The 27,031-nt window shown below is 35.0% G+C and overlaps 1 protein-coding gene across 1 annotated transcript in view; it reads right to left on the bottom strand.

Annotated features, from left to right (window-relative positions):
• The window catches only part of LOC107292943 (desmoglein-1), a 66,715-nt gene that overhangs the window by 10,493 nt on the left and 29,191 nt on the right, over positions 1 to 27,031 (bottom strand). Inside the window, exons 2-11 of the mRNA XM_029285269.1 lie at positions 13,048 to 13,138; positions 12,389 to 12,517; positions 9,981 to 10,136; positions 9,259 to 9,406; positions 7,432 to 7,595; positions 5,746 to 5,880; positions 3,696 to 3,881; positions 2,356 to 2,627; positions 1,528 to 1,670; positions 619 to 840 (exon numbers count right to left, since the gene is read on the bottom strand). Of these exons, the coding sequence (XP_029141102.1) occupies positions 619 to 840; positions 1,528 to 1,670; positions 2,356 to 2,627; positions 3,696 to 3,881; positions 5,746 to 5,880; positions 7,432 to 7,595; positions 9,259 to 9,406; positions 9,981 to 10,136; positions 12,389 to 12,517; positions 13,048 to 13,138 (1,646 nt within the window). The remainder of the gene's footprint in view (positions 1 to 618; positions 841 to 1,527; positions 1,671 to 2,355; positions 2,628 to 3,695; positions 3,882 to 5,745; positions 5,881 to 7,431; positions 7,596 to 9,258; positions 9,407 to 9,980; positions 10,137 to 12,388; positions 12,518 to 13,047; positions 13,139 to 27,031) is intronic.

Below are 27,031 nucleotides of genomic sequence, written 5' to 3'. Positions count from 1 at the left end.
TGACCAATGCCGTTTCCGTGCTGTATCCCGGCCTGAAGCCCGACTGGAGCGGGTCCAGATAGACTGTTTCCTCCAGGTGCCGAGGGAATTGCTGCACAACCACACTCTCAACAACCTTCGCCACAAAGCGAAGGTTGGAGACCGGGCGATAGTTAGCCAATACATCTGGGTCCAGGGAAGGCTTCTTAAGGAGGGGCCTCACCACCGCCTCCTTTAAGGCCACGGGGAAGACACCCTCCCGTAAAGAAGCGTTTATAATTCCCTGGAGCCAGGCTCGTGTACCCTCCCGGGTTTCCCTTTCTTTGGGTTTCCTTGTATTTATTTGCATATTGCATATTGGAGAAAATATAGTTTGACAAAAAATTCAGAAAGAATAAAGGGGAGGGGGACTGTAGTGCAGTTGTCTGAAATGAACATTTGACCTCAAGACTTCTTTAAAAAACCCAAGCCGCCACCAACAGATTCTTGTGTGCAACCATCGGTTGCACATATAGTATTCCACATGTGAGAACAATGTTGGACACTCCTCAGCAAGAACAGATATAAAGGGAGGGTTGAATGGGGAAGAAGAGCATATTTATTAGGATGAAAAAACCCTGAACATGTAATTTCACTCACCATTTATCGTTTTGATATCCCATGAGCTGTCTTGAGGCTGAGTGACAATACTAAATTTAAAGGGTGGTCCATATGGAGAATCATCTGGATCTTTAGCTGTGATCACCACGTTTGGATTGTCCATACATACTCTCCTGATCTCCTCAGTCACAACGGGACAATTATCATTGACATCTTGAATAGTAAGCATAATAGTGCCAGTGGCTGTTGTGTAAGGGCTGTCTGCAATAAATAATACCCACGAAGGAAAACAAAATCAAATAAATGTCACAACAATTTATGTTGCACAAGTACAATTAACTCAATGCATAAATAGGATCCCAAGGATCATCTGGAAAAATTAATTTGAGCAGATAAGGAAATGATGGGAAGAAAAGGGACAGTTTTTAATAGCTGAATGGCATATATAATTTTAAATGCATCTTCCAAAAAGATTCTCAATTCAATTATAACATCTGTGGACAACACTAAAAGCATGTAAGAATAGTATCCAGAGTTTGTCAGATCTCTAAGTACATAATAAAGACTAGCAAAGACAAGATTAAAAAGTGTGGGAGGAAGTGGTGGTGCTCAGTACAAATTTTGTTTGCATCCCGGTGCAGCTGAACAGCAAATTGTTAGCAATGCAGTTTCATGACTGGCTGGGGAATTCTGCAAGTTGAAGTCCACACATCTTAAAGTTGCCAAGTTTGATCAACATTGCTATAGAGATTTAAAACAATCAGTAAAATGTTTGTTCATGATGTTTAGGGAAGCGTTTACTTTCTTTTATTTAAAAGTTACATAGAGCACTTTCCCACTTAATCAAAACAGCTAGGATGATAAATATTTAGAATAGTAATTCCATATTTCTAAGTGTGTATTGCTTATGAGCAATAATGAATATTAAAACAAAATCTATGATCTTACCTCTGGTAATTGCAAGCACCTCTGCTGTGTATACTCCTTTGACTACATAAATTGATTCTCGATCAATAGTTTTCTTAAAGGTGATCACAGCTGTTTGAGGATTGATTTGAAACCAGGCAGCAGGATCACGGCCTATCTCATACCTGTGATTTGAACAATGGAAATGCTTAGAATGAATTATGAATGGTAAAATAGTGGCAGATACTAAACTTTTGCAAATGCATACTGTCCAATTTGATTGACTCATTCATTTGTACATAAAAACAAAGAATTCTGACATTTGCAGTCCTAATAATTTCTGAGGCTGCTAGCCATTTTTTTTCTTGAAATAGCACAGGAATAAAATGTATTCCCTTTTTCCCTCTGTCAAAATACCAACTAATAATCACACTGAAGCATTTCATACTCGACTATTGTAAGCAATTTTCAGAAATACGGAATATTCTAATGTACACTATGTTTTTTGTCAAAAAGTCTCAAGAGGTTTGCAACCCTTGTCAAGGCTGGATTCACTGGCTGAATTTTGCCATGAGACATTGAGCCCCATACTAGTCAGTATGATTTAGCTTAGAATCTTGAATGCAATATAATACTTGAGGTTGATTTATGGTGAATATCCTGTTTTGGGGATTTGAGAAATAAAAGTTCTAAATATATACAATATATTTAAACCAAAACCATATGAAAGCGTAATTCATTGAGGGAAGACAAAATTGAAGTAGAGAAAAGTCTGCTTAAGGGGATGACTTTCGGTATTCTAAGCAATTAGTTATCCCTTCCAATTTGATTTAGCTGAATACATAAGTTTCAGGCCAAAAGCTATCTTACCGAATATTTGTGGCAACTTTTCCAGTATCCTGATCAATGGCTTGGAATGTCCCAACAGTGTAAGTGAGTATAGTTTCACTTGTTAAGCTCTCAGATGCAGTGATGGTCAGTGTAGATGGACGAAAAGCTGGTCCTTCAATTACATTAGTTATCCGTACCACAATTGGGGTTCCAATAGGTTGATAAAGAGAAGCCACTGAAGAGTGGAAAGGGGCGATATTTCGCACACCAATATTAATGTTTATGGTTGAAAATTGTTCATAATCAAATTCCTAAAATAAAGAAATGGCATACATCAACTTTTTATTTGAATTATGTTTGTGTGTATGTTTGTGTGTATGTATGTGTGTGTATATGTATATATGTATATATGTGTGTGTATATACAGTATATATATATGGAGAGAGAGAGAGAGAGAATATTGTCACCATTCAGGAGTATATTGTATGTGTTGTATGCACACATAACACCTGTCTCTTAATAGTATATCCAGATATATATAACATAGTCTTTAATCATGTAGAATGACAAATCTTCCAAGAATAGGAAGAAATCATTTCTGAAATAGAGCCAGCTATTCAAAAACTTCTAACTACAAATAAAGAGGAAGATTGGAGATTCTGATGAATATTAAAAAAAATGATGCTAATGAAATCAAATACCACCAAGAAACAAATTAACTCCATTAGGAATATGAAGCTAAATAAATATACATGCATTGTTGGTTTATTTATTTATTTCCTCAGTCTGAGCAGAATTGCCTTAAGCCGTTTTAAAATCAAATCAGCATGAGTATAGAACAATAGTAGCTTAAATGATAAGTATTATAAATGTGTATATTTACAGAATTTAATATGTAAATAAAGTCAGTAGAGATCTTGATCATTTTCAACACCTTCCTCTTCCATTGTGATACCTATGCCTTGTTGCCAACTTCCAAACAGCTGATTGTTGTGCTGGCTGCAGTGACCCAACTCTATAACTGCTGCTAGCCTTATCTTCAATAGTCTCCCCCCCAATTGACTGCATCTAGGGCAGACCTCCACTACCTCTGCCTCATCCTGCCCTTGGTAAGTTATACATACTTGTATCACATAAGTAAGATTTAACAACCAATTTAGCTGCTTTTGGTTCATAGCCAAGGCATACAATGACATAGTTCAGGAAAGACTGCAGAAGTAGGCTAGATAATTTCCATTTAATAACAAAAAATCTCTATAGAAACATTATTCTGGGCACTACTATCATAAACAAAATGCCAGGGAAGATGACTGATTATCACACACTCAAAATCAAAATGTAAGTTTAAAAAATAATAAAAGAAAATTTGAAATTCATACCTTTACAACACTCATGATACCTTCATTAGTCGTTCTGTCTATTGTGATCTCAAAGTTGTGGTTTTCATTTCCAGAGATAAAGAAAAATTCTGCAAACCAGTTATCTGTAAATTCTTGATCTGCATCAAATACCTGTATCCTCAGCAGCTCCTGACTCAATGAATTTTCTAGAATTGATACTGAAAACTAAAAGAGAAAGAACATCCCAGTTGGCAATGAAGACATGTATTAGATTCCCGTCAGTTTGAAAGAAATTTGGCATACTACTGTCACAGTGATTTCAAATGCAACAAATAGCATCTACTTCTGTTCTTTTATTATAAGTTTATGATATTAAAGGTAGTTGTACCTCATGCTTACTTATTGGGTAATATACAAAAATTGTGGATAAACATGGAGTGTTTTTAATCTGGAGAAGTGAAAACTTTTAAAATGTTTTTTAATCCTGAGAATAGCTTGACCCTATTCAAACATATACTTAAACATAGGAGCTTAATGCTGGGTCAGACTACAGAGTGTCACCTTGCCACTGCAAAAATTACGTATAATTTATTTTAGATGTTTGCTCATGCTGCCTAAATTGGATGGAATGAGCCTCCAAGATCATACAATTTCATACATGAAGGGCTACTCACTATAGAAGTCTATACTGTAGACTCAAAACAGAGTTAGCAGTATGACCTCATTCATGGCATGTGTATTCGAGAGAATAGAGTGAATAAGTGCAATGAACTCAAAGATCATCCTTAGTTTACTATAACAATCCTATCTGCTCACTTTTCTATTTCCATCATATCTGGTAGAGCATAGTAATTTCCTCTCTTCATTTTTCTCTTTGCTTTTATTGGGCAGTAGCTATATTATCACTCATGATGACAACATGTTGTTATGAACAAGCAACTTCAATGTCAGGAAGAGGAATCTAGTCTTCAATTGTATGTTTTGTGTTCTCTGAAGAATTTATTTTAGTGAAAAAGTTCATTCATTATATGGTGATGTGGAAATAGCACTGCTGGCCTAGGTATACTCATGACCATATTACTTGTCCTATGTATTTTTTTATTAGAACATCATTTTATACATGGTTACACAACAATGAAGATAGATTTTCACTGAGTATTAATTCACCAATGATATGTAGTCAATCCCATTTGTTTTAGAGATCAGATCATATTTTATATAATTTATGATTCTTTTAAAATTATTTTCATGCCATTAACACTGAGTTATGTTAGCCTCTTTTTTTAAAAAAAAAAAAACCCCCTATCTTTAATGCATGAAGAAATTCTAAAATTTTAAGCCACAGACTTTGGTCTAAGACAGGGGTGTCAAACTGCCGGCCCATGGGCTGGATGGGTCACGTGGAAGCCGCGCCCACCCCATTGCCGGCAATGGCAAAACCAGCCCGATACATTGCGCAATGTCACGTGACATCGCGGGTTTGACATGCCTGGTCTAAGAGGTTGTCGGCTTACCTGATTTGATTCCGAAACCTTAGCCAATACTGCATTATTAAATATTTTACCTTTAGGAAAATTTGAATCAAGTTCTTAAATTATTCTCTCTCCTTTGGAAAGAAAAGATTAACTATGTGGACCAAATATATATCCATTTCTTCCTGGACTTCCAAAGACATAAAAATCCATCCCTATATTGATCTTATTTCTAATTCTCAAAGGTTATTAGAGAATGTAGAAATAATTTCTATCTTGATGATTATTCAATCATAGTATGTCCTACTATTGCTTATGGAAGGAACTAAGATGACATAATGGCCCTGAAAGTGGTTAGGAAGTAATGAATAGAAAAGTGTTGCCAAGTGGTAGCTGGGAGAAAGATTGAAACATAATATTGCATAAGAAGGATGTGGAGGAACTGGCTTTTGGTTCCAATTAATCTAAAACTACTCCTTTTCTGGAATGAATCTGTTGATTTCCACTAATTGTGTCCTGCAATGAATGAGTGAGTGAGGAAGAATAATTGTAAAATCAAGAATTACCAGACTGAAACGAAAATAATGATGGATCATATTAGCTATCAGTAAGCTTACCGAGCTCTGTGAAAGAGTAGGAAAATTATCATTCACATCCTGAACTTTAACCTGACACAAACATTCTGATGATATTCCATCTGGCCCTCCATTTCTATCTGAGGCTTTGACAACAAGAGTATATTGACTTTGTTCCTAAAGAAAATATGGAGAAGAAGAAACAGAAGAGGGAATAATATGACAAATGCTTTAAAATCATTTAAATAATAAAGAACATTGGTCTGATCCAGAGCTTCTTAATTTTATGAAATATGGATGTTATATTTTGGAATATATATATTTCATATATACTGTACATATATATCTTTTTTGCTCTTTCACTGAAATAATTGTTTGGAATAAATGCAGTGCACTAATAAGATTTACTACTAAAATTAGCAAGCACTGGATTACTGCATTAGAAATAATCAGTGTCTCCCCCACTTTATTTGTTTATTCAGTTTATGTGGTTGCCCATCTCACATACATGACTCTGGGTAGCTCACATAATTAAATAAAAAAAATTAAAATAAACATTAAAACAAATTAAAACCATAAACCATAATCTGGGAGATACAATGCATACAATTACTAGTGGTATAATATAGGGTCCATGCCACCATCAGATTCCCTAGGCATAATGATAAAAATGTATTTTAAAAGCCTTCTGAAAGGCCAGCAGGACTGGGACTGATGTAATTTTAAGGGGAACAATGTTCCAAAGGAGGGATGCTGTGGCAGAAAAAGCCATCCTCCAGGGTGCTGTCAGATGATGTTCCTTAGTACACAGGACCCATACCTATACCATGTAGAGGTTTAAAGGTTAAAACCTTGAACTGAATCCAGAAACAAATTGGCAACCAATAGAGCTAGTGGAGCAAAGGAGTAACAAATACTGATTGAGGAGCACACATAGCTGTCCACACTGCTGCATTTTACATCAGCTGTAGCTTCTGAATTGTTTCCCATCCAAACACCTATTGACTCCAGACACCAGGTCAGGAAATCAACAGTATCACTTAGTTTGCCAGAGCTGAACATGGATACTAATGATACCCTCACCATATAAGCTATGGATGATTTTGCTCTGAGGCTTCGTGTACATTACACAGGAGTGGAAATAGTACCAAGTCTCATGGGAATCCACAGTGGGGGCCAAGGGCTGGACCTCTTTCAACCCTGACTAAAACTAGCTGGATCAGCACAATATAGTGCCACCCACTGGAATCTATCCAGAAAGATACCATGGTCAGTGGTCCTGAAGATCACTGAGAAGCTGAGAAGAGCAAATCTGTCTTTTTCTTAGTCATTTTCATGGCATACACGTTGCTTGCAGCTGTTACTGGGTTTCCAGAAATTTCACCTCACAACAGAAATGTTTATTTTGAATGAATACTTACTGTATTGATTTTATGAATGATTTTATTTTTAATATACTTTGAAAGTATTCATTTAAGTATGTTCGAAAGTATTCATTTATTTAACAAACTTATATAGCTGCCTAGCCATCAGAAGAAACTCTGGGTAGTGAATAGAACAAAAATACAGAACCCTAAAGAAAACAATAAATACTACTAAGGCCCTGATGAAACTCATATTCATCAATCCACCACCACCCCATGCCAGTTCCATCAATATCCTGGCCACAGAATATTCTGTTTTCCCAACAATAGTTCTCTGTAAAAGGCATTTCTGTTTTGTTTTTACCTCTCTATCAAGAGCTTTTGCAATGTGAAGTTCTCCATTCTCTGTGTTCAAGATAAACAGTAATGGGCCTGGAGGACTCTGGCTTTCAATCTTGTAGGCAATTTTGGAATTTAAATTATTTGGCTCATCAGCATCTGTAGCAGTTATTTTCATTACAAATGTATCTGGAAGGAAGGAAAAGACAAAAGGGGGCAAAAGATTCAGATACTAAGATATTAAAATCTTAGAGCGCCATCATTTGTGAAATCTCTAATTTAAGATGCTTATAAAGAGGAAAAAGGAGTGCATTTTTTTCATACTAGGAAGGCGCATTCATGGAAGTTCATGGATCAGTTTCTACTGATCTGCTACCAAGGATGTACCCCGTGAAAAAGAAAAGATTTTTTCAAACTATTTAAACATACAGCTTGAGTTAATTGTAATGTAATGCTTTGCTTTAATTCTGTTTTTAGGTTATACTTGTCTTTTACCTAGCAATTATTTCAATTATCTCGGAACAAATGTTGCATTTTTTGTTTGCCCAGTGTTTACCTATACAGCAATATTAAGTGATTGTGATCATAGGTGGGGGGTGGGTGGGTAGCTAAATAAATAAGATACCAATAAAGGAGAATATTTGTAGCTCAGGATTGAAATGAGGGGCCCTTGGTGCTCTCTGAGCTTGCTTGTTTTCTTGCAGACATTTAATTACCAAAACTATAATAAATGGTATAAATATTATTATACAAAACCTGTGAATTACACGCCAATGTCAGACATTGGGTGCAATATCTCGTTACATATGATTATTTTGACATAATCTCAATTTGCTGCTGACAGATGCCATAGCAGGTTAGGCCCTCTTAGGCCCTAAATGTTTTTGGTGGATAGATGGAGCACTGACTATACTAGTTGTATAGTCAGTGCTCCATCTGTCCACCAAAAACTTATAATAGTTCATTTAGTGATCATTTAAAGTTACAACATCACTGAAAAATGTGACCATTTTTCACCCTTATGACCATTGTAGTATCCTCATGGTCATGTGACCAAAATTTGGATGCTTGGCAATTGGTTTATATTTATGACAGTTGCAGTGTCTCCAGGCCTTTTGCGACGTTCTGACAAGTAAAGCCAATGGGGAAGCCAGATTCACTTAACAACTGGTTTATTAACAACAATTGCAATGATTCATTTAACAACTGTGGCAAGAAAAGTTGTAAAATGGAGCAAAACTCACTTAACAAATGTCTCGCTTAGCAACATAAATTTTGGGCTCAATTATGGTCGTACGTTGAGGACTACCTGTATATTCCACTGTGGATTAATCAAAGAATTGAGAAATATATCAAATGTGATCAAGAATAAGCCAGGGAACCATAAACACGCCACACTGACGTGTGTATTCATAACAGTGGAAAAATGTGACTTACTGTTACAAAATCAATTGTTATTTATTCACTGACCAAGATAGCATGTCTTGATATCATGCTTTATTATTTATTTATCTTCAAGATATATCCTTAGCAGAAAAAAGAAAGTTTCCATTTTCCAGTTTTCAAAGTGAAACATTTATGAATAGTGACACAAATGCCAGTGTGTTCAATATGGGAGAATTAAACCCCAATTAATTTCTCTATTGACAAAAATGGGACCCATGGCACAATCCGGTGCATCATCCTAAGTGCCATTAAATTAATAAAATAAATTTACTCCCAAGAAAGATACTGCTGCATTCATATACATGTTTTTCAGAAATTAGAAATTATACAGGTGTCAAATGATACATGTAACCATACATATTGGCTACTATTCTGGGTAGGGCGCATTTATTTAGAAAGTACTTACTCTCCATGCTGCTTTCTATTATTGACCCTGAGAACATGTGTTGTGTAAATATTGGTGGATTGTCATTTATATCCAGAACGCGAACACGAAGATCAAGAGGTGTTTCTACTGATTTTCCAGTCATAATATTTATAGCATGACAGTGAATCTGAATTAAGGTATTAAAAAAAAGGTAAACAGCTTTATTCAAAAGGACAATAAAGTAGTCAAAATCTTTCAATAGTGAGTTAAAGAAACTTCATCCCATATTGCAAGAATTCAGGTCATCTTTGACCTAATTACAAAATAATTTCTGACTATTCTCATAGCTAAGAGTGATAAATAACTCATATAAGAATAGAAGTAACTCATATAAGTAACTCATATAAGAAGATAGTAACTCATATAAGAATAGAAGCAAGAGAATATTTTTTAAAAAAAAATTATACCAATCATCCAAGAAAAGCACCCCAATTTTATATTAAAAACTATCAACATTCTAGAAAGATGTATAATTTTAATTCTAATTCTAAAACTGAAAGTGGAACCTCATTAAAAAGGCTAATTTTTAGAAGTTGTTAGCAGCTACTGTAAAGGTATATTTTTGGAGTCTTAACAAACATGCTTAAAATGTCAAGGGGGTCTCAGGAGATCACCTTCTATAAGAGAGGTGAATGACCATCGTTTAGTACTGTAATCATAAACCATAACAGGTAAAGATCTGTTTTGCCACTATTACTTACCACAAACATTGGAGTCTCCTCTCGATCTACTATTTTTGTTATATTAATTTCACCAGTCTTCTGGTTGATGACAAATACTCCCACAGGATGTTGATCAATACCTACTCCACTTATTTTATATATAATTGGCTGCGTGTTTTCACAGTCTGATCGTATCTGTTTTAGAAAACAAAACCAAAAATATTGCAGTCTTTTATCATTATTTTTACCTTAAATAATGTGATAAACTAGGTCTGGTATGGCTCAGTGGGAACCATACTTAAGACGTCTGATAACTGACACCATCTGAGAGGCCTGGATAGGTGCAATTCATTAGGAGGTGGCTTTAATTTAATTTAAATAACTTCTGATTTGTCTGGTTGACCCAGATCATCAAAAAATGAATGTTGTCTTTGATAGGGCAAAGTAACAAGTTTTCCCAAGAAAACTGTTTTTTACTCATCAGTTCTGTAGAGCTAAAGAAAGATAACAGAGGAAAGAAAGAAGCATAAGAATAAGGCCCTGCCTATGAAACTACAAGCTGGAAGCCCAGATCATTTCATTCGCTCCAGTGATCCCAAGGGGTTGGAAAGTTGCCCAGGAGGGGCAACGAAGAAGAAGGGAAACTTTGGGAGTTTCGACCAGAAGGCAGTCAGTCCAAACGAACTGAAGAACCTCTTCAAAAGGACGGAGGAAAGGCTGCCTGTAAGCACAGACAGTCCAAGTCATCATCAGCCAGAAAAAAAGTGAGGAACCGTGGTGCACCATAGAACAGCTGATTGTCAACAATGTGCTGAAACTGGGTGAGACTGTTTTTATTCCTCTTCCTTATGGACTTGGAAAGAGTGATCCCCTGATTGGAAAAAAATTGCGAAGTAAAGACCCCAGAAAGACTAGGGGAGAAGGGAGTTAAAAGCGGCGAGAAACTACAAGGGGGGGAAGGAATTTAAGAAATATAAAAGAATACCTAAAAATGGAACTCAGACTGACTTAAAGAAAAACTGTTTAACCCCCAGGAAGTGGAAAATCTTTTTAGATTCAATTTTCAGGGGAAATAACTTAAAGAGAACTTTAAAAAAAACTTTGTAAAAACTTTTTAAACTTGGATATAGACATTTCTCTCCCACTTTCTTTTCAGGGATGAACATGTGCTGCAGTCCTCTTTGATTAAGCCACAAAGTAGCTAGAGTAATTAGACCGAGTATATTGATTTTATCTGAAATTCTTGTGTGTGATTATTGGTCCATTTGTTTTTGTAACAAGTCCCTTTCCTCAACTCCTTTTTATAATTATGCATTTGTCTTCTAAATAGAAATGAAAACCTTCCTAATATGCAAAACTACATGGTTCTATATTTAGCCCTTATGCTTAGGATTGTTAACAAATTTTGTTCTATATCCCTGGCCTTTGGGTAGGAAAATCCAAAGCATCTTTTCCATTTTTTAGACTTGGCAGAAGCCCCAAGTATAAAGACTAAGAACTCCTCAGCTGGATAGACTGAGGTGGGATATATGTGTTAGAAAAGTTTAGTGGCAACTTATTGTAATTATTTCATATTGTGGAAGTCTTGGGAGAAAATGTTTGTTAAGGTAGCTTTAAATGGTTGTTTCTCACTGATTTAGAGATTTTTCAGATTTCAGTTTTTATGTGAAAACTTAGTAAATAAAAATCAGGGGAATGGTATGCTTTAGCATAACTTAATTAATATAATAATATATATTCCAGTGCTGAGTCTAGCTAGAATTACCAATTTGGTATTGACTGTAAGGAAAAAATATTGACGAGTAAAGAAAAGAAATTTTGTGCCCAGCAGGATCTATGGATGAATCTTTTTTTACATAATATTTTTATTTCTAAAAAAGTTACAGTAACTATAAACACTGCAATAAAATTCAGTGCATACACTGAAAGGAAAGGAAAACAAGAAAAACTATTTATAAAACCAGATATTAATAATTCCTTTATATTCCTCCCATATATTAATATATTCATCTGGCAAAAAACAAGTATGGCTCCCCTGCTTAACATAACATATAAAATCAGACCAAATATTTGAGAAACCTGTAACTTTAGTTTGACAGCATGCAAGTGAAAAATGTAGCTCAATTTTTAGCTAGGGCAATATGCAGACTCTTTTGATACACATATTCCTAGTACTCCAAAATGATGGTGTATTTCATCTCTTCCCTCATTTTTGTGGGGGGAAGCAAAGAAAGAGAAGACAGTACAGTAAAATTGGTAGGGAGAACAGCAAGTTTACCTATGGAAAATATTTGAACTCTACATAAAACTCCATTGATAAGACAGAATCATTGACAAGACATAATAAAAACCTGGTCTGGAAATTCCCTTAGCCAAGTTGTTGCTTTTGTTTGCTTACCTTTTTGCAACTGTTTGAATTTTACCTATATAAAATGCTTGGAACTTACTCTTGCAATTGGGTTTCTTTTTGAATTATCTTCTCCTTCCCTACAGGCAGCAGCAAATTTAATCCATTCTCGTTTCTGCCTCCGATGGGATTTCCATCTCTCCATTCCTTTTTCATTCCATTCTTTTACCTTGAATAAAGGACACACCAATATTATTAGACCAACTAAATGGCATCACAGGTATGTAATAGTACATTTAAAATCCGAAATAGAATAGATTAGCTGCACATTATCTGTTGCTTTTTGCTTAAGAAGGAGCTCTTCACTAGTTTTCTAACTTCACAGAATATTTCCAGATATCCAGATGTTTTAAGTGGAATGGTCTAATCCTAGGAAGCTGTAAACTGGGAAAGAAATACCACCAGAATGGGTTCTCTGTTAATATGAGAATTTGATTCAGAGGGCCATATTATCTCAAGACACAGAGCAGTGGGTCACTGGGAAGACTGATGACTCCAGGCCAGGATCCTGAAGGATGCAGAGGAAGAACATGTGTGAAAATAAGAATATATGCTGGGAATGCTCTTCCTATGGTTATCAAAGGGATAAGGAGGGCTGAGTCTTGCATACTGATCTACAATAAATAGTGTTTTTCTAGCAAATCTCAATTAGATTTGTATTGTACACATTACTAGCAAATGAACTGAAATGATTGTTACCTCAACATGAAAAGTACCGATGCTGAAATCCAGGGACACCTGGAAAAGAAACAAGGACAAAGTAAACACAATGGTCTCATTTACTCTGACTCTTTAGATAGTTGAAACAGAATCCTATTGCACAAGAAGTAGAAACTAGTTTCGTGTATATTACTTTCTTTGCAACACAACTCTGTTTTTTCTTTGAATTAGAAGTTCCTTCAGTTTAAATTAGCACATATCTCACTTTTAAGTTTACTTCAACTCATGTCTGACTATTGGCAATGTTGGTTGAGGCTGGTTCCATAACATTCAGAGCATCATGAGTATCCCACTCTTAGTTTTAACAAATCTGATTGAAACAAAACCCAAATTGATAAAACAAAGTTTGATTTTATTTTAAAATATAATATCAAGCCCTTTAAACATCCTAAAACTCAAATGTGACAGTACGTGAATAATTTGAGATAGAACACAAAGAAGTTATGCCTCTTATAAATAGATGGCTTCAATTACACGTATAATTAAAATGTCTGATAAAAATCCCTACTTTGTAGGATAAAGTCTAGCAATTTAAAGACAAAGAAGAAGAAAAAAGCAAGTGTACAAGTTCTATAAATTTTGGTATGAATGTTGCTCCTTCACCAAATGATTGTTGACACTAAGGTTTAGACATTTGCTTTAAAAATTGAAATCCATGATTCTTGGAATATTGAGCTATATGGTTTATACTACTCTATTTTCAACAAATACTGCAATCATGCCTTTGCAATAAATATTCAATTGTAATTTTGCTCCATATGTAAAGGAGAACATGGGCACTTTCTATGTCTTAAGGCTTCTGGAATGACAAGCCACTCCCAAGCTATGAGGATTTTCAAGATGATTCTTCCCATAGCACCAAAAATCTGGGTGTGTCTGTAGAAGCATAAGATATGTGTGAACTTCATTTTGGTTTAGGTGAAGACTGAAATTTTGATTCATGATGCACTATCCCAATATTTCTGGCTTCTGGCTTGTTTTATATATTTTAATGTTTGTATTACTTATTTGTTTTATTTTAAATTATAGAATATATATAGGTTGAACATATATGGACAGCTTGTAAAATGATATAGATATGTTTTAAAATGAAATAAAAGACAAAGCAGTTTGGGTATACATGTATGGGGACTTCTCTAGAGCTACACCTTCCCCATGGAATTTGCATTCAGATTATAAACACACACACACGATTATACGATACATAATATAATATAGGACAATTATATTACTCTACAACACAACATCAAGTTCATACAGTGAAGCTTATTAACAGTCTTGTCACAGAGCCTGATGCTAAGAGGGAATAGTTGGGAGTGGGGAACTATCTCTGTGCTAGGGAGCATTAGAACTTGTATCTCTCTATTCTTAATCTAGCACTTTAACTACTAAACAATACTGGTTCTCCAAGGGACTGACTTAAAAAAGAAAAAGAAAGAGGAATTGCACATGAGAATCAAGCAAAATTATTTTCTATCAGTTACATAATATTTATTTTAGCGTAATGACAGCATAGTTATTTGAGCATTGATGAGAACAGAGAGGCTACAGCATATGAGATGGTTTTAACCGTTTTAAATCTTAAATTTGTACATAATCCAAAGTGTGCTTGAATTGCAATGGCAAACAGAACTTACATTCATGCATCTGGTTGTGCTTATTTTGTGATTTTTTTTTAAAAAAAAATTGGAATACTTTGTCCAATTAAATTAATTTGGCAGCTGTGAAGTAATATTTAAATATTTAAATTTAAATAGCAGGAACAAAAAATGGCATATTACAATTTCTTTTGATGTTATGCTGTAGTTTCTCCTATAATAAATTTTAGATTGTATGTTTTCCAGGACAGGAACTTGTCTTGCATCTTGAACTTGTTATATCAAAAGCCATGTATTTGATAGCCCCAGAACAGTTTAAGTCTTTTGGGAATGTGATGACCATAAAACGAAACAGCCAAAAAAATCTCCCAAACTCTCTCAGTAATAATTTTGTCAATATATATATATATATTAAAATAGAAAAAAATAGTAAGTTTAAATACTTATAATTTTACTTGCTTTATGGAAACGTTTATTGACAATTGTCATGTAGAAAGAGTGGCTACATAATTTGGTTATACTGCGGGGGATTATAGAAATTTAATCCATCAGCAGATTTAATGTAATAGAATCAGTTCTTCCTTCTAGGGAGCAAACCCTGCCAGAGAAAATAACCATTTTAGCTAGAAATTAAAGAAAGAAGTCCATTCCTGGTGTCCTAGAGTTGACACTAAACCCAGTTCTAACCATAGGCACCATCAGTGGAAGAGAATATTTATAGTTCAAGATTGAACTGTGGGGTCCTTGGTGCTCTCTGAGCTTGGTTGGTTTCTTGTAGACATTTCATTACCAAACTAGATAACATCATCAGTGCTAAAAGGGAAAGTCCATGCTAAAAGTCCCTTTTAGCACTGATGTTGTTTGGTGATGAAATGTCTGCAGGAAAACAACTTGTTCAACGAGATAGGATTAATCTCTACTTGCTATTTAAATCTTTCAGGTCCTTTTGCAAAAATTATTTAATTATTAGTTATTAATAGTTTTTTTCAGCTAATAGCAAAGAAAAGATTATAAAGCCCCTCCCATACTATCCGAAGTGATGGAAAGGCCTGGCAGTTTGCAAGTGCTAAAGATAATAGTTTTCAAAAAAAGCAGCACTGAAGAAAGTTTTTCACACTCAGGGATGTTTTATGAGACAAGAAAGAAGAAAGGAAGAGCTGTTCTTGTTCAGAAGAGTGTAACTAACGCTAAAGAAGCATTTGTTTTTCAATGTGCTTATTATGGCTTTGCCTCACCTCCCCATGATAAAGTTATTCATTATAACTCCATAGCGCTTTTTTAGGTCCAATGATATGGGTGGTTCCTAGAACTGCAAACTTAGATAGGTGCATACTGAGTAGGGTTTTTTTCTTAACTTCTTTACAGATAGAAAGGGATTCTGCTGCTCAAGAGTTCCGAACCAGTTTGAAACCACTTTTGGCAATTGTTTTCCCATGAGATCAGCAGTATTGGAGAGCTGAGATTATTTATTTCTGGTTCAACAGCTGTGTAATTAAAATTACTGCTGAGCTAAGAATATTTTTTAATGCTCTGCCTTCCTTTGCCTAGTGGAAGGAACTATGGCCTTACTCCTTTCCCCACCTTTTAATGTTCAACTCCTGTAAAGAAACTCTTCCTTTGATGGTTTTTCCAACTCATGACAAGAGTTTTGTTGGTTTTCCCCTTACCTGCAGAATTTAGGAGCTAAAAAGTAAAATTTCAGGCTGTTTTCTGTTCTTTTCTTTCTTTTGGCCTTCTGCAGGAATGGTGGGATTTTTGTTGGTGTAGGAACTCAGGGTGAAGTAGTTATGGTCTCTCCTTGTTGTCAGTATATCAAGTGGGCAGCAGGAAAAGCAATTATGGGTGGTCTTTATATTGCTGCTGAAGGTTTGGGGAGATGAAATAGTGGATGCATGATATTGCCCCTGGATAGGACAAACAGCAAGTTCCAGTCTGCTTACTGCATTCAGTTGCAGACAGAAAAAGTCTATCCCTCAATTCCAAATAGCAATTTTAAATTCAATGAAAGTCAATTTGCTTTATAAATTATTTCAAATCAGAAGACAATTTGGGACAAATCCAAATAGGAAGTGTTGATGTATTTGTTTAGTTCCATGATAGTCAAGAGCAGGTGTGTGTCTATACTGTGTCTTTCTCTGGACAGTTCTTCCTCTGTCTACTCTGCAGTCTTTCTGAGGTCCCATATTTCAATTAAATCCAGAAGAAGATTTCACAAGAGAACTTCTTCCACTGGACTTTTAAAATTTATTTATTTATCCAATTTATTGGCTGCCCATCTCACCACAAGGTAAATAGAAGGCCTTATTCAATTTTTACAGGGAAATCTTGATTTTGAGAAATCACTGATGAATTTCTCCTTCAGAAGAAATTCAGAGAATATATGTTCAACCAATTTCTCTGCTAAACATTTGGGGGAGAAGAAAACAATCTGGGCAGCAATGGGATTCAGCCATTTCGCATCACTTCGGCAGAACTGGTAGCTAATTTTTTTTTGCCTAGGCCCAGAATGGACTTCCAGAAGTAGCATATTTGAATCCCATCACTGTACCTGGGCCTATCCCAGTTACATTATGCTGACTTCTCCTTTGATAAGTAAGGATATTGTTACTGACCATTTCATACCAGTTTGACCTCAATTGCTAAGGCTATAGTGGATTTCCCAAAGCCTGCTCCTCTGGGAATTCGTCAGAGCTTAATTCAGGGTGTGGTGGGTGGTGAATGTTTATGTAGGACTTGCTTACATACCTGCTAATGACAGGTATACGTCCTGACTTTCATTCTATATCAGCTGCAGGGAAAAAAAGAACCATCCTAGATACCATATTGCATGACTCATAATAAGATATGTCTGACTTTCCTCCCCTGCAATTGCTATGGGATCAAGATCTTGCTATACTTCATTAAGAGACATGGGCTTCAAATGCAGTGATGCCATATGGGGATATCTTTTGTGTTTGGTATACATCAAACCATATTCTCAATCTCTGCCATAATAAATAGTTTGTAGGTTATTCATTGATGGTTTAAGAGAATAGGAGAATTGGCTGAGGATCTGTTAGAATTGCAAATCCTCAGTTAATTCTCTTAATACTTGCTAAAAAAAATTCTATCATGTCCTTTCATATAAAAATAGAGTGACAAAACATTCTTTGGTAGTAGGTATTAATAACTACAGTATAATATTTATCATTGGGAATGGAGCATTCCTAGTAAGCCTGTTGTGAATAACTTTTGAATTGAAATATTTTAGGACACAGTAATTATATAATTTTTTGTACTGAGTAATTTTTTTACTAGAATATTTACTTACTATTATTATTATTTACTAGAATAAATAGCAACTGTGTTGATGAAGGCTCTTCAAGTAGGTTTAAATAAGGTTTGCACAAAAGAACTTAATGATGCCTTCTGCTCTTCATTAGAAGAGAAGCACTAAGTACAATAGATATGTTTTATGTTTATTATGTTAAGAAACTATCTACCTGAGGGAAAAACAATATAAGAACCCCCCTTCACCTCTTAAGAAGAGACAAGCAGATACATTGGTCCTTCTCAGCTATAATTTGTTGTTAAAGAAAAGAGAAGATGTGTCATTCCCAAATTAAAATATGTTAATATTGCTTCTTGCCATTAGAAAACTGTGAGGTGAATGTATGTGTATTTTTGTCTTTCTGTCTTTCTGTATGTAATATATATCTACACATTCTACATATTGTATGGAAGCATGTATAATTCACCCTTTGTTTTATTGGATAAGTTGCTTTATTGGAGAGTTGATTCTTAATTAAGCAGTCTGAAATCAAAAGGCATAATTTCTGAGCACTGACTGAAAGCACATATCACGCAATCTGTAATTGATTTTTCTAATAATTGCATGGGAGAAATGTTGTTTGATAAATTATACTCTGAACTTAATATTTGATATTTTCATTTGTTCCAGTAATGGTTTAAAGTATGCATTTTATATCCCGCAAAACTAAGAGCTATGTATAGCTTTATCGTAGTTCTGATGAGGCACAATCAATTGCTCATGCTTTTGTCAACAACAGTATAATTCATTCAAGCAAATACCTTAAAAGATAGATGGGAATGCAGCATAAAATAACTGGGAAATAAATTATCTGGAAACCAACTGCTGTTTGCAGTGAGAGGTCCAAGGTCCTCTCCCAAAGTCCAAGCATACAGACTTTTGTTTCTTATAGTTAAAAAAATGGAAAGCCAGTTAACACAGATATTTCTTTGGGCTGCTCCCCTCTTCTGAGTATAATTAGTGATTTCCTTAAGATTTCTATAGCATAGGGTTAAGAAGAATACACAATCAAAACGATAAGTCGGTCGACAATTCTCAAGAGTAATTAAACGATTGATCTAATTCAATATATGAAATTAATGTTGGAATCTCAGTTAGTAGCCTTATTAGTAGCAAATATTAACTTTTGCCAACTGAAACAGATAGTTTGGGACAAATGAATCCAGCCTTAGAAAGGAATATTGCAGTTATCAAATATCACCTTTAATTGTAGGACTAGCTGCTGTGTCTGCAGGAGCCCCCAAAAGTCAAGCTGGCAGGGTGACTATGCCTTCAAAGCCCCATCACTTCTTTACATGTGGCAACACATAAAGAGAAAGGGAGGTGCTTTGATTCCTGCCTTACCTTTTTTGAGAGCTGCATGGCCTCTCCTGGAACCAAGAAGGAATGGTTAATCTCCCTGATCCTTTTTTAAAACAGAAAATCTGACTGTAATTCAGTTTTTACTCTGGCGCTAGACAGAACATGTTTGTGTTTGGGTAATCAGAAAAGATGTACGTAAACCATTTTACATTAGCAAAACCAAAGATTAATTCTCCATTATACATCAAGGAAAAAAAATAACTGAAGCTAAATTGTATCACATTCCTTAATGCCAACAGTAGGCGTCTGAAGTTATTGAGGTTTAAAATTCTATTCTTTATCTGTTCTTATTTTGGCTACATGTGTAAAAACAAAATAAGAAGTGGCCTTCAGCTTTGACCACTTTGTGCTGTAAGTATGGGTATATTTGTTTATAAATATCAGGACCAAATCATGAGCATTTGTTCAAGATGAAAATATTGTAAATGAGAGTAGCCTCAGTTCCCTAACTTTAGCATGCTGCTTTGCAATTTCAGCTTCAAAGCCAACTGCAAACAGGAATTAATTCACTGTGGTTCTTGCCAAAGCAATATTATATGCAATTATGAAATACTCCCTACTCCACCTACTTGCAACCAAATGACTGAACATGCCCTTAATTCCTATCTGTTCCCTTTCCCAGTGCTGTTCATTCTAGGAGTTGAGTCTGCTCCCTTTGAAGATAAGCAGAATATTGCTGTGAACAAAGCTGGATATTTGAGCACATTATGCTATTAGTCATCATTGTGTCATTGTAGTATGCAGTTGTATCAGCAGTTTGGACTAGGTATGTGATTCCTGAGCCAACACTCAAACTGTACATGATTAGATCTTTCTTTCTTTTATTAAATTATCTCCAGAGTTCTATAATTTTGCCATCAACTACCAGGCAGTAATGTCTTCAAACATAAATAATATTAAATATTCAAATTCCCACCAAAAAGAACCTCAGCTTGCATCACTGTCTTTGACTTATTTACTTATAAATAAGGCCCTTAAAGTTTATTCCCAGATAAGTAGGATTGTATCAAAAGCTAATCAAAGTAGGGCAGTTGGCTACATTGAAAAAATGGCAGTGTTAAAACACTTCTAATATTGTGATCAAATCCCAATGGGAATGTCTCTGTAAAATCACCAGGAATTAAGGTTGCCTTCAGTTCCTTTATCTTTAATTTTTAAATTTATCTTTAAGTAGGATTACAACATCAGTGTGTGTGTGTGTGTGTGTGTGTGTGTGTGTGTGTGTGAGAGAGAGAGAGAGAGAGAGAGAATTTTGATAGTATAACTGTACTATATTGCTAATTTGATCATAAACTGATTGAATGTGATCCAAATTAGGAGCTCTCTGAATGAATGCAGGGCTTTGTGCATACCTGTATCCTAATTTAGATGCACACCTGGAGATGTATTTCCATCTCCCTTGTAATTATTCACCTGAGACCCATTGAACTGGTTAAACATGTATTTTACAATGGGTGGGGATGCTCATTCTTATGAGCATTTATGAGCTTCTTGGGAAGACCTTTGCCTTTTCTTTATGTTAGAGACCATAAAGAATACAAAGATAGTTTAGCTCTGTTCCCTAGAAATTGGCTTGTTCTTTGCTGGTGAGAGAATTTGGGTTCTTTATTTTACATAATGAATATGCATGAATCAGTGTGGGCTGTGCATTAAAATCATAGTATCAATAATTTTCAAATATCTCTTCTGGTGACTATGAATTCCCCAAATTCTTAGCAGCATGGTAGATAAAGTAATTCTGTGCTTTAGTTAGAGACTCAGATGCTGGCAAGCTTTTTCTTGTTTTAATACTTTGCAGGTTGCAACTCATCAAAAATACTTTTTAAAGGAAGATAGAAAAATGCATCTCTTTTTACCAGGCCCTTTCCCCCCTAAATTGTTGTCTTCCATTGCTTGTAATACAAGAACAAAATTGCTAATCTTAATCTACCCATCAGCTATTGAGGTTAGTTTTGGGGAAAAGATCTAGAAGCAGTTTAGCATTCTTTGATTCTGGAACATTTTCCAGGACCCTAACCCTAGCCAAACTTTCATGTGAGTGCCCTCTAGAATTTGATATTTCTCTGATGTAAACCCTACATTTTTTAAGTGAATGGATACAACCAGTGTTCACTTTTGGAAATCAATAATGTTTTCCCTTTGGGCCAACAGCTTCTTATTATTAATAGTACTAATTTGGGGGGGGGGTGTTGTTGAAAAAAAGGTAAGCATTACTAAAACTTTTAAGAATCTGGAGACAAACCAGTGATTTTGCTACAAGAATTTTGATAACAAGCTATTAACTGTTTTGTATTTAGGTTTACATGAAAACAGTTCATTTTTTTAAGATTGTTAATCTTTACTGAAAAAAATAATCCACCACAGATCACATGCTCTTGCAGGTGGACTGTAACTTGCAGTAAATGAAACTTCTGTCATCTGATGCCCTCCAGATGTCTTGGACTACAACTCCCATCATTCCATCTAGCAATATAAGGCAATAGGTTGGAGGATACTGAATTAGCCAAGATTTGTATTCCAAATCTTTATATGAATTGTATACAAATGATGATTGCAGAAAGATAAAAAACTTGGAGAAAAATTATTTAGATCTCTAAAATTGGCTAAAACTTAAATTTACATATTGAAGCAATCCAAACTCATTTTTAATTAAGAAAAAGAGAGTGTTTAGCTGCTACGAACTACAAATCATTTTGAGTGAAGTATAAATGGTAGTAATAAACCGGTTTTTATTAGGCAGGTGGCAAAAGGATTATGCTACTTTGCCTTCTTAAAACAAGTCCATACATATACTCTAAACACAACCCAACTATGTAATTTGGTCTCTTGAAATAAACATTTGGAGATGGGAAATATTGTATCATCTCTCTCTTAAATATAATTTGTTATGCATAAGACTAATAGTTGAATCTTCCATGCATATAACTGTTTGGATTTCACATGTTCAGCAGTGTATATTCCTTCCTTCCAAGGACAATCAATCATAAATAGGTTTCAATGTATTTTATATTGTGACCTATGTAATTATCTATAATATTGCAAAGACCTATATTCTACTTCTTCATATAAAACCTCCAAAGTTCTTCTGAAATACTTGTTGGTTCTGCTTTTGATAATCACATCATTTCACCAGTGAGGTATGTTAAAGAGATTCAACATGCCTAATAAATTTATCCATTTTCTCTTTGAAAAATGAGGACCAGCTTCCCTCTCAATACAATATTAGAAGCATACTGAAAATCCTCCCAAAGAAGGTCCCAAAAGAAAATTTGTTGGCAAATACCTAGGACCCAAAGCTAGTGGGATTCATGATATGAGTTGCAAGTAGCTTAGATTGAGGCCTGTAGATCTACGTCTTTTTAAGAAAGTTTTTTAAATGGACCGGGATTTTGTGCTAAAAGACAGGTTGCTGCAAGTAAAACTGACTGAGGCTGCAGTTGGTATGCCAGCTGATCAGAGAAGTGTGGATTGTTAGGTGAACAGCCTAATCCCATTCCATTTCCACATTGTAAGCAACACTCCAGATTTAAAGAAGCCTGTTTGTTGTACCAAATATTTTTGTTAGTTTTTGAACAGCTGTCTCTCCAGATGAGCTTGATTTTACTGAAATAGAAACAGCAGAGCTGGCTTCATTTGTTGTAGAAATGAGTTGCAGAATTTCACATCAAAAGAACACACACACACACAAACAAACATATGCAGCACAGAAGTATTGTTTACTTAAAACTTAGAATTAATTGCTAAAATTGTGAATTCCAGAAAAGCTATGAACTTATGAATGGGGGAATATCGGTGATGAATATACATCCTCAGCCTCTCTATGGTTCTCAGTATTGAATTCTTGAGCATTAAGATGAATTTTACACCTGTGAGGTCTTAGTATCAACTCTATTTCCATTAGTTAGGAAAAAGAAGCATTAGAGCCAGAAGCACTAATATGATGGAGGACCATGCTAATTCCACATGCATATGTTTTTGAAATCAACATTCAAGCTAGAATTGACAATGTACTGATGTTTGTATATCATAAAATTTTAATCTTTTAATTCAGATTAAAACCCACATCTTGATTCCATTTAGACTAACTGCAACACTGTGTTACTATGCTTATACATACAGAAATATGTCCTGAATGTGAAGGATTTACACTTTCGTAAGAAAGAGGATTGCACCCAAAAGCTTTTCTATCTCCAACTTCATCTTAAATAATATAAAAATAGATTTCCAATACACAGTTTAAGAATATCCATTAATTAAGTTAAGAAATTCCTGCACCATCAGCATTAACGTAAGCAAAATGGAACCCCAGAAATCACCTCCACACAAAAGATCCTTTGCTAAAAATCAATATTTGGATTTTTATAAAAAAAAAATTGAAAATCCATCTTACCATTAAAATAAACAGCACAGCAGCTGCTCTGTAAGGAAGCCAGTCCATTTCATCTGTAGTTTCTTAAATCCAAGGAAGGGGCAATAATGTTCCAGGTGTCTGTACCTTTCCCTCCCCCCCAGTGGCAATGCCTGTAAAAAGACACTGCACAGATGTTCTTCTACCCAGGCTTTGGAGCAACCTCTGGCTTCCTCACAAGGGAGCACTGAAGATGCTGTATAACACAGAATATCTCTCCACCCAAACTTCTGGGCAGGTCTGACTTGAAATGCTTGACAACATCATTATTGCTCCAAGCGAAAAAAGATTCTGACACACCTTGATAGTTGTTGAAATAAAATATTTTCTTGGCATCCAAGAGAACAGAAAGATCAGAAACTACCCAAACTACCCATCATCATTTTTTTTTTCTTCTTTGTGTGCACCCATCAAAACCAATAGCTCAACGAACAGGAGTGTGTGGGAGTCCTGAAACACTGGAATAACTCTTGGGATTCTATTACAATGGATTATTAGCTTTACAGACTGGATCTGGTGTGGTTTGAAAAGGATTGTCTCCATGTGAAAGACTTGGCCCAGTTCTCCCATTGCTTTAAAAAAAAAATTAAAAGACTATACTTCTGAAAGGAGCTTAAAAACCTGACTTTTCCCATCAAAAAAGAGCCTCTGCATGGAGAATACTCCATTTACTAGGATGGTTGAGAACTCAGTATACATGCTAGGTGAAATGCCAAATGTATGCTGTGTTAGAGTGAATGGGGCTGCTTGTGAAGCTTCTGAATCTTGCAGTATATAATAAATAACTGAGTTAAGCTATCTTTATTTAATTTCTAAGAGTTCAAAGTTTCTTACATTAGAAATGTCCAGGATTTTTTTTTTTAAAAAAACAAGACTTTTTAAACATTGCTAAAAAATTATATCTAATTGATTTCTCCCGCACAAACAATTTGGAGAGCTGTGAAGACCTGCCTCTTCTCCAAAGCATTGAGGTAGGATGGGGGTTGAACTGGGAGCATATTTGGTTTGGGACTGGGGGGAAGGATACATTTATTTTTAACCATGTTTTTAATGGATTTTTGTGAGCTGATTAGAGTTAGACAGCCATATAGGTCCTGGAAATTTAAATAAAATAAAATTCACAGATACATCTATCAGGGGATGCCTATCTGTTGGTGTCTTCCATAAGGAGTAATGCAACTACTACTATCCTTAACAGATAATTGAAAGTTATCCCAATGGATAGAGGGAAAAGGGAATAGCCTTGAAGGACAAGAGGAAGAGCTGCTACCAAGTCAATAGTAAGATAAAAAGGGCAGAAGCCCAGGCCAAAAAAANTTCACAGATACATCTATCAGGGGATGCCTATCTGTTGGTGTCTTCCATAAGGAGTAATGCAACTACTACTATCCTTAACAGATAATTGAAAGTTATCCCAATGGATAGAGGGAAAAGGGAATAGCCTTGAAGGACAAGAGGAAGAGCTGCTACCAAGTCAATAGTAAGATAAAAAGGGCAGAAGCCCAGGCCAAAAAAAACTAACATGAGAAAATGTTACTTTTCTTCTTATGTATCAGGCAAGCCCCTCCCTTTTCCACACAATGATAAAGGAAGGGAGGGAGAAGTGCATTCAGACCTGCAAGACATCAATAAAAAATAGTGAAAAATGATGAGGACCAGCATCTCAGAATCTAGGTATACAGAAGCCATAAGAAAAGTTTATGTTGAGAACCTATGACAAGATTACTATGCATACTTTGAGGGAATTCAAAGTATAAAAATAGAGATTTTTTTCTCCCACTTGCATCAGCTGAGATTTTATTCCACTGGTGGAGATATTCATCATTGAATCTTCTGTTGCAAAGCACTGACTTATTCCTTATTCTGCCTTCCCAAAATTTGCTCTCAAGACCATTTGCAAAACAAAAGTTACACATGCAGAGAGATACTCAAATATAGATACAATTAACAAATGCATAGTAGAGGATTTCCTGTATAGGCAGATGATTGAATGAGATGACCTTTAGGGCATCTTCCCAACTCTATGACTCTATAGTTCTAAGTAATAATCAAACAAAAACAGCATATTGAAAGCAACAACAGCAACAGAGCCCTAGACTGGGAAGCTGAAAAACATCTCTTTATCAGCCTGCACTTGACCAGGGTGATGGATGTCAGTCCATAAACTTTAGGGAAAAGTCATTTATCCTGCAATTGATTGGTTTAGGCTGATAATAATAATAATAATAATAATAATAATAATAATAATAATAATAATAATAATAATAATAATAATAATAATAATAATAATAAATTACATATTAATTACATATTGTATTACTTCCTTTTCCTTTCCTCTTTCCTTTCCTTTTCATTATTTTTCCATTATTAAATACATTTAATAAAATGTATTAAATACATTTTATTAAATGTATTTAATAAAATGCTTTATTAAATACATTTTTTATTTTTTTATATCTAAGACCCTACCCACAAAGTAGAGGTTAACAGGATGTGATTCAGTATTTTTTTTTCGAGGACGTACTCGTTTAATCTACGGGTATGTTAAGGGAAAGGTATTTCCGTCAATCTAGGAAGATCCTCTCATAGACATGAGTATATGTACGAATAACAAAGTCCCGTCAACAAAGTATGAACGACAAAGTATGACAATTGTGAAATATTTGCATAGGGCCATTAATTGGAAAAAATATAATATATATTTCACTGTTCATAATAGTGCACCTTGAACTGCTATTGTTTCAACTTGTTTTTTTTTAAGGCAATTCATTACACTCTTCCAGAGACGACTGATTATTCAGTTCAATTCACACTTTCATACTTTAATATATCAACAGTAGAAAACAGCCTAAAAAAAGAATTTTCTGTAAAGAAACTGATAACATCCCAATAAAGTTAATGTTTGACTTGGCTTCAGTTCTTCTTTTAGAATATAACTCTCTGTTTCTCTGGTTCTGAGCCCAGTGGATGAAATAATTTATTTGCTTTTCCTGTATTTTTTTTCCTTAGCTGACCTTCATCCCCATATATGCAAGCAATCTCTGTCCCTCTGTTTATCCAAAGAAGGCACCTTGACTCTTTTGTGATGATAATAAATACTATTTCCACCAGTGAAAGTATGGATTCTCAAGACTGAAGTACACTTCACTCGGTAATGCTCAGGAGTTGGCAGTCCTTGAAATGACTGCAAAAGCAGTGGGGTGTGTGAGGACAGAATCCTGGGAGAAAAGATGGGTGTGCGATATGTGCCTGAGGAATGACCCAGATAGGATCAGTTGGCTTTGA

This window comes from Protobothrops mucrosquamatus, unplaced genomic scaffold (genome assembly GCF_001527695.2).
Source record: "Protobothrops mucrosquamatus isolate PMUCROS unplaced genomic scaffold, P.Mucros_1.0 scaffold1456, whole genome shotgun sequence".
Lineage (NCBI taxonomy): Eukaryota > Metazoa > Chordata > Lepidosauria > Squamata > Viperidae > Protobothrops > Protobothrops mucrosquamatus.
This window is presented reverse-complemented; position numbering and strand designations above follow the sequence as displayed.